The sequence below is a fragment of the Grammomys surdaster genome, unplaced genomic scaffold (genome assembly GCF_004785775.1).
Source record: "Grammomys surdaster isolate TR1022 unplaced genomic scaffold, NIH_TR_1.0 144, whole genome shotgun sequence".
In the NCBI taxonomy this organism is placed as follows: Eukaryota; Metazoa; Chordata; class Mammalia; order Rodentia; family Muridae; genus Grammomys; species Grammomys surdaster.
Genome location: NW_021604602.1, coordinates 10,027 through 21,101, shown reverse-complemented (window position 1 = coordinate 21,101; position 11,075 = coordinate 10,027). Strand labels below are relative to the sequence as shown.

General features: G+C 48.6%; 1 protein-coding gene across 1 annotated transcript; it reads left to right on the top strand.

The window, feature by feature from the left end:
* Positions 1–2,080: 2,080 nt before the first annotated feature.
* LOC114618704 (serine protease inhibitor A3N-like) lies at positions 2,081–8,111 on the top strand. The gene is made up of 5 exons (XM_028764483.1): positions 2,081–2,165; positions 3,860–4,478; positions 5,205–5,478; positions 6,370–6,520; positions 7,172–8,111. The coding sequence occupies exons 2-5, from the start codon at positions 3,872–3,874 to the stop codon at positions 7,370–7,372; spliced, it is 1,233 nt and encodes a 410-aa protein (XP_028620316.1). The 5' UTR covers positions 2,081–2,165; positions 3,860–3,871; the 3' UTR covers positions 7,373–8,111.
* The last annotated feature ends 2,964 nt before the right edge of the window (positions 8,112–11,075 follow it).

Here is an 11,075-nt window from a genome sequence, read left to right as displayed (position 1 = left end):
ACTGCCTAGTCTGAAAATGCTCACTGTGCTGTCTGTCCCTAAAATCATCATATGCTGATTCCAGAAGCTTCTGAGAGGATACCCAGATGCCATCCAGATGGCTGCCTCTGTCTGTCTTCTATTGGTGTTGCTTCAGACCAAGCAGAGACAATATATGGAGGGTGTGTCCATTAGCCTCTGGTCCCTGTGACAGCACATCTGGGATAACCCACTGAGGGATACAGCCACACTTTCCAGGACTATTAAGAAACCCCATCCCTAAAACCAAAGTAGATGGTGAAAAGAGAGCTGAAATTAACCTCTGATCTCAATATCTGAATGAGCACAAACATACAGTATCACAAACATTACATGTTTAAGGAGAAGGGACAAGAGAGTTGGGGAGCCAGCCTAGTGGTGGAAAACTGGCTTGACTTACATATGTGAAATTTTGAGCCCCCTGCACTGTGAGACTGGGCGGGAGGGGAGAGGAGGAAACCTCAGGAAGAGAGGAACTCTCTCCAGTTCGTGCATCTTGTCTGATTCAGTGTTCTATTGCTATGAAGAAACACCATGACCATGGAAACTCTTATAAAGTAAAATACTTAGTTGGTGCTGGCTTAGAGTTCATAGGCTTAACCCATTATCATCACAGCAGGAAACATGGCTGAGTTCAGCCAGACATGGTGCTAGAGTAGGAATTGAGAATTCTACATAAGCCTCCATAAGCAGCAGAAGTGAAAGCCACATTAGGCCTAGCTTCAGCATAAACCTCAAAGCCTGTGCCCCAGTGGCACACTTCCCCCATCAAGACCACACTTCTTCCCAGAAAGCCACGCCTCCTAATGATGCCACTCCCTATGGGCCTATGGCCACTGTCATTCAAACCAGGACTTGCCTATATATACACCTACAATTTTAAAGAAATCTAACAGTTTGATAGCAAAAGCCACTGTTCACACCAGCAGAAAGGCTGGATCGTCTTCAGCTATTATGTTACTATGCCCACCAGCCAGGTTGACTCTGGGTCAGCAGCAAAATCTTTCTTGTTAGGACCAGCACTTCCATTTTGAAGACAGCAACTTTGGACCTAGCACCTGACTGCTGAGTCTCTCACCCTACGATTGACACAAAATCCACGGCTCTCGGGGAATCCCACAGGGAATAAGATGTACTTCATTCTGGAGCCACTATCGGTGGCAACGATCAGAGAACACAGATTCCTGTTACCCAAACACTATGTTCCAACCTGAAAGCAGTTTCACAGAAACTATAGCTTTACAAAAGAAAGCAAGCCACAAATCTGGGCAAGTTTAAAAGAGATAGGTGGATACCTGAGAGAGGCAGCTGCATCAACCTGGGGGAAGCTTTTCTCTAGGCTTGAGATGTCATCTGCTGCCGTGCTTAGCTCTTGGGTTGCGGCTAGTTGCTTACTAACTTAATAGATTCTATTGTCACAGGTGTCAGTTCTGATACACAGGCAGGCAATGTGTATCATGTGTGTTCCATAGAGGCAGAAGTTAGCATAAGATGAGGTAATAGGCCACTGTATGGACTTGCAGTGCTCCAATCTCTCTACACAATCTCCCACACCGTGGAGAGCAGGCATCTGTTTAGAACGTACCAATTTCTATGGGACAGGACAGTTCCATAGATGCAGGCAAAGGACTGTCAACTTTGGGGAATGTGTTTATTAATGTGTGAGCTTCTCTATAGAAACCCATGATCATGGACAAAGAGCTGTATTCTCTTTGAAGTGACTTAGAAAGCCCAGGACAAAGGCTAGCTTCATACCTCCTGGTGACATGTGGTCAGGGCTTGAGCCCTGTCTTTTTCCTTGTCTACACATCTCTGTTCCACACTCCTTGAACAATTAGAGAAACAGAAGCCACACCTGATCACCCAGTGGTCTTGTTATTTAGAAAAAAGGGGTTTTCCCAACAGGGAGTGGTTCTGCAAGCTGAAACCTGGAAGGCCTAGTTTCCAGAAATCATCTAGGCTGTCCATTTCCCGTCTGAGCACAGAGAACAGCTTGTCTGAGCCAGCATTTCCTAATAAGGAGGAGTGCTTGTTGGAGATGAATAGTCATTAGCATGCAGTGGGGAGAACAGCAGACTAGGAAGGCAGCAACACTGAACATCAGGAAGGACATCAGGAAGACACTGGAAGCTGGCGCAGCTCTGCAGGTAATGCCCTGATACCTTCTCTCTGGGGACAGAAGGAGCCTTCACAGGACTGTGTGGTATTGTCCATAATCTGGAGCTTTAGTTTGGAGTTTAGTTTAGGGTGAGGAGTTGTTTCTGGGGCACTGATTTGAATTCTGGGGACATTAGCTAATTCCAGTGCTACATTAGGAGCAAGAAGGGGACAGGACTGTTACAGAGTCCCTCTGCAGAATGAGCACCATTGCCTCGCTCACAACAGACTGCAGAGGCCTTAGGTCCAGGGAGCCCATATCCCTTGTAAATCCCATGGACAGGGAAGAAGGGCCACACTCTCTCCTAGACAGGAAGATAAGACATCTCAGCTACTGAGTCATTTTTACTGCTCCACAAACAGATGTTTCCTGTGGGAATAATCTTGAAATAAAATATTAGTCCATGCTTTTTCAAAGAAATGTAGCCTCAGAGTGACAGACAGTGAAGGTGGCTGAAGCTCCTGGCTCCTCTGCAGACATGTCACTGCCCTGGGGACATGAGGCAAGGCTGCAACACCTCCCTACCCTGCTGGCCATTTGGCTACACTCTCCCAGTCTCCTCTCCATCTTCCCCTTGGCTCCCTCATCCTGTCCCCTCTCCCTCCCATCCTACTGCCCCCTCTCTTTCACTTCCACAGTCCATCCTCTCCTTCCCATTGTCCTCTCTCCTCTCTCCTCTCCCTCCTCCTCCCACTCCTAAGGCATCTTCATTTCCTCTGTTCTCACCTACACTGTGGACAGAGGCTGAAGGGGAACAGCTGTGTTTACAAAGATCCCAGCCATCAGGTGTAGTGTTTTAGGGTGTCTGTGGTCCCCACCCCATGTGTGTATGGAGGAGATGGCCCTTTGGACATTTTTTATGTCCACTCCCATGTTTGATGATAAGACCGATACTATTAGGAGTTATGTAATCTGGGCCTCTCAACGGCTTGCCCAGAGAGATCTACCCATCAGCTTGCTACCACACAGACATGCACACTGCCAGAATAAGATCTGGTCCAGACATGGAGATTCAGACTCTACTCAGAAAGCCTTTCAGACCCAAGGTAGAAACAACCATAAGGTGCCTTGGCAGGAGTGAAAGATCCTTCCCCTATTGGTCCTTCTAATTAGTACCTGTTCTCAGTGATTCAAGGCTCTGGCACTGAGCCAGATATCTACAGCTCTTCCTCTCAGTTGAATTCCTCACTCCCAGAAACATGCTCTGGATTCAGATCAGTGCCTTGAGATTCCTTAGACAGGTCACCTGGAGGTTGAGGTGGGTCCTGATCTCCCTAACTGACCCAAGATTCATTGAGTCCTTGCTAAACGTTGGTGATGAGGGTTGGGTCATGATTGCAAAGGAAGATGGTTCCTGCCTTTTAGTGAGTCCTTATGACAATCTAAGAAAAGAAGCAGAGACATTAAGATAACACAGGGTTGTGCCCAACAGGTCATTCTTTTCTTCCTTTCAGTCTTTTCATTTCTCTGGATAACCATTCTCTATTAGGAAAAGGTTTACAGCAACAGCAGTTCCTCCATTGGTAAAGGAAACAGGGCACATGCTACTGCCATTAGAGAACCCAGGGCATCTCCATGGTGGAGCACAGAAGGAATACAATGCAGGCCAGATGGGAGAGCTAGGAAGTGGTCAGAGCAACAGCAGCGCTCATAGATTTACAGGATCTTCTGTTGTTCACACAGGAGAACGAAGTAATGGCTGGAATCTCCCCTACTCTCCTCGGCTGCCCAGATGGCACATTGGGAAAGGACACTGCAGTCCAGGAAGTCCAAGACAATATGATACAAGTGGACAGTTTAACACTGTCTTCCAGCAACACTGACTTTGCCTTCAGCCTCTACAAGGAGCTGGTTTTGAAGAATCCAAATAAAAATACTGTCTTCTCCCCACTTAGCATCTCAGCTGCCTTGGCCGTCCTGTCCCTGGGAGCAAAGAGCAACACCCTGAAGGAGATTTTAGAAGGTCTCAAGTTCAATGTCTCAGAGACCCATGAGGCAGACATCCACCAGGGCTTTAGGCACCTCTTATACTTGCTCAACCAGCCTGGGGACCAGGTACAGATCAGCATAGGCAGCGCCATGTTTATTGAAAAGCGCCTAAAGATTCTGGCAGAATTCCAGGAGAAGGCAAGGGCTCTGTACCAGGCTGAGGCCTTCACAGCAGACTTCCAGAAGCTTCGTGAGGCCAAAAAGCTCATCAATGACTATGTGAAGAAGGAAACCCAGGGGAAGATCAAGGAACTGATCTCAGACCTGGAGAAGCAGACATCTATGGTGCTGGTGAACTACATCTACTTTAAAGGTGAGAGTAGTCACTGCCTGGGGAGTGGAGGGAGGCGATGTTGGCAGGGTAACTTGTGTCCTTTATGCTGACCATGCTAAAGGAGGTGTTTGAAGCCTTGGAGATATAGGTGCCTAATTTTTATTATACACAGGCCTTTTCTGTCTAAAATTACATAGGTATGGTTATAATTCCTGGGACATACATGTTACTCATGCCTTATAAAGCAGAACGTCAGTGGATTCCTGGTAATCCAAGTCTTAGTTGCGGGACCTAGGAGCGTCACTGTAAGCCATCTCTGGGTTCTCAGTCCTGCCTTCTATTAAGGTGGTTCACACCCAGGAGCACCATCAAGAGATCTCAGTGAGGGAGGACTCAGGCTCTTCCTGTTTTCCAATGCCTTCTAGACATGCTCCCCACTAGGGACAACAGCATCCCAAACTCCCTCCAGGGTCCAGTGTCACCATTTGCACTCTCATCTCTTGCTCACACACCTGGTTCTCAGGAGCTCAATTCACCAGGCTGAGGGTTAGAGGTTTTCCTTTCCAAACCAAGCCTGTGGATCAATTCTCATCATTATTCTGCATCTCCCAAGATTTTTCCAATGCAAATTTCAAAAACCACTAAAGGGCACTGTGCTCTTATAGGTGGATTGACAGCCTTCATAATTCAGTAGTTTTGACAATATGGGGCGGAGGTGGTAGCTCTGTGCTACGGTGACGATCTGATGATTTGTTCCTTCTTTAGGCAAATGGCAGATGCCCTTTGACCCTCATGACACATTTGAGTCTGAGTTCTACTTGGATGACAAGAAGTCTGTGAAGGTGCCCATGATGAGCATTGAGGAACTGACCACACCCTACTTCCGGGATGAGGAGCTGTCCTGCACTGTGGTGGAGCTGAAGTACACAGGAAAGGCCAGCGCCCTCTTCATCCTCCCTGACCAGGGAAGGATGCAGCAGGTGGAAGCCAGCTTGCAACCAGAGACCCTGAGGAAGTGGAAGAACTCTCTGAAGCCCAGGTGCATGTCCAGAGGACCCAGAACTGTCATGATCCCTGTAATGCTGTGGTCCTAATAGCCAGTGTCCCTGTACCTCCGAGTCTCACTTAGACCCAGTGTAATGGTTAACGTTTAACCAGGGAACAGGTGGAGTTGAGTTGAATTCCCCTCTGCTGGCTCAGGTGTTTGAGGCAGGAGTTTTCTGTGGTTTTTATTCTTCACAATTTGAGACCGACAGGAACAGGAAGCTGAGGTTTCCTCCTTCTCTAACAGGCTGTAAATTCCATGGAGTCTTGGGTGGGTCAGGTTTTGTAAGGAGGAGGGAATTGTGATGACAGGAGATGAGCTCTGGGAATCAGCTGGGCCCTGTAGAACCCTCTCATCCCCTTATCAATCCTTCATTCAACATTCCTGGAATGGTGACTTGAAGACCTACTCTGCGCCATGCTCTAACTGAGACCCTCAGAGTATATGAGAGATTAAAGTCCAAAAATTCTTATCCTTCTGGGCTTTGTTGTCATCGAGGAAGGGAAAGTGTGGAAACATTAATACAGTGAATCGATATTTGATTACAGGTGAGGAGTGGTGAGGTGAGGGGGGTGTCAGAGGATAAGGACAGCTGGGGTCTGATGCTATGTGAAATAGTGGACTCATTAGGTGATGCCTGAGGGTCAGCATGACAAGGAAGGACTGCATCTGTGGATGTAGGAGGAATGCGTTCTCAGTCAAGGAACAGCTAGGGTCAAGTCAGTTTGCCTGTCCACTGTTCACACTCTCAGGTACTCGTGGATAATTAGTACGTTAGAGAGAGGAAAGTCAAGTTGTCTAGGCATGGGTGGAAAGAGGTCTTCACTCTAGGGAGAAGGCTCTCAGTGAGTGTCCAGTGACTCTCTGTTTTTCTTTCATTCCCAGGATGATAGGTGAGCTCCACCTGCCCAAGTTTTCAATCTCCACTGACTACAGGCTGGAGGATGTCCTTCCAGAGCTGGGCATCAGGGAAGTCTTCTCCACACAGGCTGACCTGTCTGGGATTACAGGGGCCAAGGACCTGAGTGTTTCTCAGGTAAGACATAAAACACAGGGTGGCTCAGCTTAGATCCTGAGTGCGGATGGTTAAGGCCATGTGGCCATATCGGATTGGCACATGTGTGAGAACACATGAATGTTTGTTTCCCTCACACTGGGGAGAGCTTTATCACAGCCAAGATACTCCTGTCGAAAGCATGCAGCTAGTTCCTACTTTAAGCTTTGGAATGAATCTCACCAAGGAACCCATGGTGAGGCAGGACCTATGCTTGGTGTTAGATCACCATGGGTACCAACCTGTGCTGCACTGCAGGTGCCACCCACAATCCACTGCAGGGAGAAAGCAGGTCCAGCCTCAACCTCTTCAATGCAGCCACCAACACTTCTTCTCTAGCACATAGAATAGCAGCACTAAACATAATAAACATAGTAATAAAAAAATGCCTGGAATTGCCTACTCCTGTCCTCCTGATGTAGTGGGCTTGAGGGCAGCACAGATTCAGACACTGAGTGGACCCAGGGCGTGCCTCATCTCACACCCCGAGCAGAGACTTGGAAATCCAGGATTACAGCTCAGGAAAGAAACAAGGAAATTTCGCAGCAGATGAGGCCAGCACTCACTGCTTGCTCCCCACCCCTCTCCTGCCCTCCCTGGTCTCCACTGAGTGATGTGTTTCTCTCCCCACAGGTGGTCCATAAGGCTGTGCTGGATGTGGCTGAGACAGGCACAGAAGCAGCTGCTGCCACTGGATTAAAACTAATCCCGTTGTGTGGAAAAATCTACTATGTGACAGTGTATTTCAACAGGCCATTCCTGATGGTTATCTCTGACACACATACTCAAACTGCCCTCTTTATGGCCAAAGTTACAAATCCCAATGGAGACTAGAACTTCCCAAATGGGGAGGGGGCCTCTTCCTGGGAGCTAGGAAATGAGCCTGTATGTAGATCTGTCTGTACATTTTGGCTTCCATGCTCTGGTTGGCTGTGACATGCCTGGACTGGACAGTGACACTGGCTAACTCTGTGACTCCCTCATGCAGACAAAGAAGCCTGTGGCTGGTCAGTGTCAGTTTTCCCCGTCATCTTGGCAGCACTAACTCAAGTTCCTGACCTGAAACGTGCCTCATTCCCTGTCCCTGCTCTCCCCCTGTATCTGCCTCAACGCAAAAGCCTGGGCCTGTCAGTGAGGCTCACTCCTAACTTAGGCTCTGTCTGTGTCTGCCTTCAGCTTTTCAGTCATTAAGGGACTATACAAATTTACAGGCCAACCCATTTGGACTATGGAGGGAAGCTGCTGCCCTGGGTTTATCTGCAGCATCTGAAATACTTCGTGCCCCGTTCTGCCATGCTCTTTCCTTCCTGTGGGCATAGCTATCCACAGCCCCTTGCAAGTCGCCTGGCTCTGCACACATCTGGTACAGCTGGAGCCCTCACTCCTGCAGCTGCCTGGGACCTGTTGGTCAAACCAGCTCCTCTCCCGCTATCACTCCTACTCAGGGCAGAGTACCAGCCTTTCCCTAAGTTCCCAGCTGACCAACCTCGTAGGACAGGTGGTCACCTCCTGCTTCATCACCTAGATTGAAAGGGTAGGAGCAAAGGATCAATAAACTTGTAACTGCATTGAATGTGGCAGTGTTCACTTAGTTTTTAATGTAGGGTACTCTCCGGTGACAACAGAACCATGGAGACTGTCACTCATATTCTGTGACTCCTGTGATGGCCCTCTGACCTACATGCTAGTAGGAGTCCCTTTATGGATGAGGAAACTGAGGCTCAGAGAAGCTTGGTCATTTCCCCATGACACACAGCTAGACATTATGGTATTGCAAGTTTCCTGATGCTACTGGGACTATCTTCATCCAGCAGTGAGTCTGCTCCTGAGGTTTCACAGTGGTGGTTGGAAGCTGAAAGGTAAAACAAGAGTCTGGATGGTTCACAGAGAACACCCAAAGACACCTGGGTTTAGGAGGTGAGCTCTGTGGTGAGGACAGATGGTGGTGGTGGTGGTAGTGAGGAGGAGGAGGAGGAGGAGGAGGAGGAGGAAGAGGAGGAAGAGGAGGAAGAAGAAGAGGAGAAGGCAGTGGTGCTAGTCAGATGACTAATTTTATCTTATTTTATGCAGAATAAAGAATACTGGAGCCATTTCTCAGAGTCTGACATGAGGTCCGTTTAGGATACGGGCAGAACAGACACTAGATGGGAAAGAGCCTTGTCCCTGTGTGATCCTCTCATGTCTCAGAGCCACAGGGAACTTTGCAGGGGTCAACCACTGCTCCTGTCTTAGGAATGTGACATGTGTGGCTATGATGCAGAGAACTGGGTGGAACAGAGGTTGTGAGGATCTTCCCTGAGGGAAGCTTCAGGGAGTATCAGGACAACTGTGGAGAGAGGAGTGGCTGACTCAGCTCGAGGCCTGAGCCAGGTTAAAGTCTAGACAGAGGAGGAGGGGAGGCCCAGATGCGTGTATGTGGAGTGCATCCTGACCGTGGAGAATCCTGTGAGCCTAGAAACACAGCCAGGGGCTGCAGGCAGATGGAAACTCTGTCCATCCAGGTTGAGACACACCTGAGCCTCAAGGCTCCTGAGAACACACAGTGACAGGTGGACCTGTGCTCAGCAGAGAATCACACACACAGGACTTCCTTCCCAGTGAGCACGGAGAACCCACGCATAAAAAGGAGCCACCTATTGACAGCAGCCAAGTGTCCCCACACTGACAATGTGCCTATCAGTCAAGGCCCTGAGATGGTCACCACATGCACTCCATGAGTAGTGACATGGCTTGACTGTCTCCCTCCATCCACTCTGACTTCAGTCCAGCTCTCTAAGGAGTCTGGGACTGAATATGTCTCATCTGCTTGTGCTGTGGGTCTGAAACGTGCGGCCAAAATCTGAGTCCATCTCTCAAGGGAGTCTAGAACCTAGATATCAGGGTTTACCTTTCCTCATTCCTTAGAAGCTGATGTTTTGCATGCCTCTTGGAAACCTAATATTGTCTTGGTGAAGAAGCCTCTAAAGGGAGAGGCCCAGTGTGTAATAGAGTTGACAGACTATGGAGGGGAAAGGTAGGAGCCTGCAAACATTGCCGTTCACTGAGGTTCAATGTCTAGGAACTTCCTGCATAACTCAGTGGTTTCTACGTGCTGAGCATCCTTTTCTTAAAATTTAACAATGGGAAGCAGTTGAGGGTTGGGGTCTCACACACAATGTGCCCTTTCTTCCTTGTTTCTGCCAATGATTTATCGGGTCTAATGAAACCCTGACCTATACTCACCTTGAGATCTTAACACAACTACCTGCGTTGGTCTCAAGTCTGCTCACCCATGATCAGAGAATGCCGGCCATACAGCACTATGGGATAGGGAGTAATAGGGCTGACAATAGTTATAATGACCATCAACGTCCAGGCTGCCACTTCCACCCTCGTGCTACCCCAACCCCTGCAGCTATATCATAGAAACTGATTCCCAATGCAGGCATATGACAGGAACTTGTCCCTCCAGGTGATGTGTGGTTGCAGGGCTGGAATTCAAAGCCTTCCTGTGCAGCAGTAGGAATGGAGAATGGTGCAGATCTTTGGAGAGGTTGATGCAACAATCACACTGTAGGCAGGTACTCAGACGTGGCAGGCATGTAGCCACGTCTATCATGCTTCTTCGTAATCTGCAAAGGGCTTGTGACCCAAGTGTCCCCCAACTGATGCATGGATAAGCAGAACTTGCTCAGGGCCACACACTATTACTGCATTAGACAAATGAGGGAGGTGCCATTTCCTGCTGCCCTGTGTGTGAGCCCGCCAATATGCTCACAAGGAAAGAGCCAGACACAGTAGGGCCTGAGTCATGTGACCCATAGTCACGTGATATCCAGAACAAGGAGATTCTTGTACATACAGAGTATTTTAATGGCTGTCAGGAGCTATGGGGAGGGGAGGGTGGGGTGACTCATCAATGGTTATGCAATCTGTCGAGCAGTGACTAACATAGCATGAAACCAGACACTGGAAAACCAGGCCAGGCAGGAATGAAATGTGAGTCCTGAGGGGAGGTTCTCTGAGCTGTAAGGATGTGAAAGGGCTGGGCAGGAGAGGAAAGGCCCAGCTGCTGGATGTGAAGTTTGTGTGTGTTGCTGGGCCGTGGGGACAATAATGCCGCATGGTATAGAGACTGAATGCCATGGTCCACTAGAGCCTGGGAGTGGGGACAGAGCTCCTCTGTGTCACCCCCAGGCCTCTAAGGAGGACTGGTCCAGTTTCAATCCCTCCTTGCCAGTTCCCTGGCTTTGCCCTTTCACTATGAGGAGAAATCAAAGGGTGTTTAGTGTCATCACATCCACTCCCCTTTTTGAGCCAAGAAGGAAATAGCTGAGAGTGAGAGGTCAGTAGGGCCACCTAGTGAGGTGCTGTAAAACGTAATAAGAGGACTGTGCACATGGATGCACAAACACACATTCACAAACACATAGATACACATTAAAAACCTGCTCAAGTATGACTCAATAGAAGAGCGTTTTCTGAATATATGTCAGGCTCTGAGTTCAAACACACACACACACACACACACACACACACACACACACATATATATCTA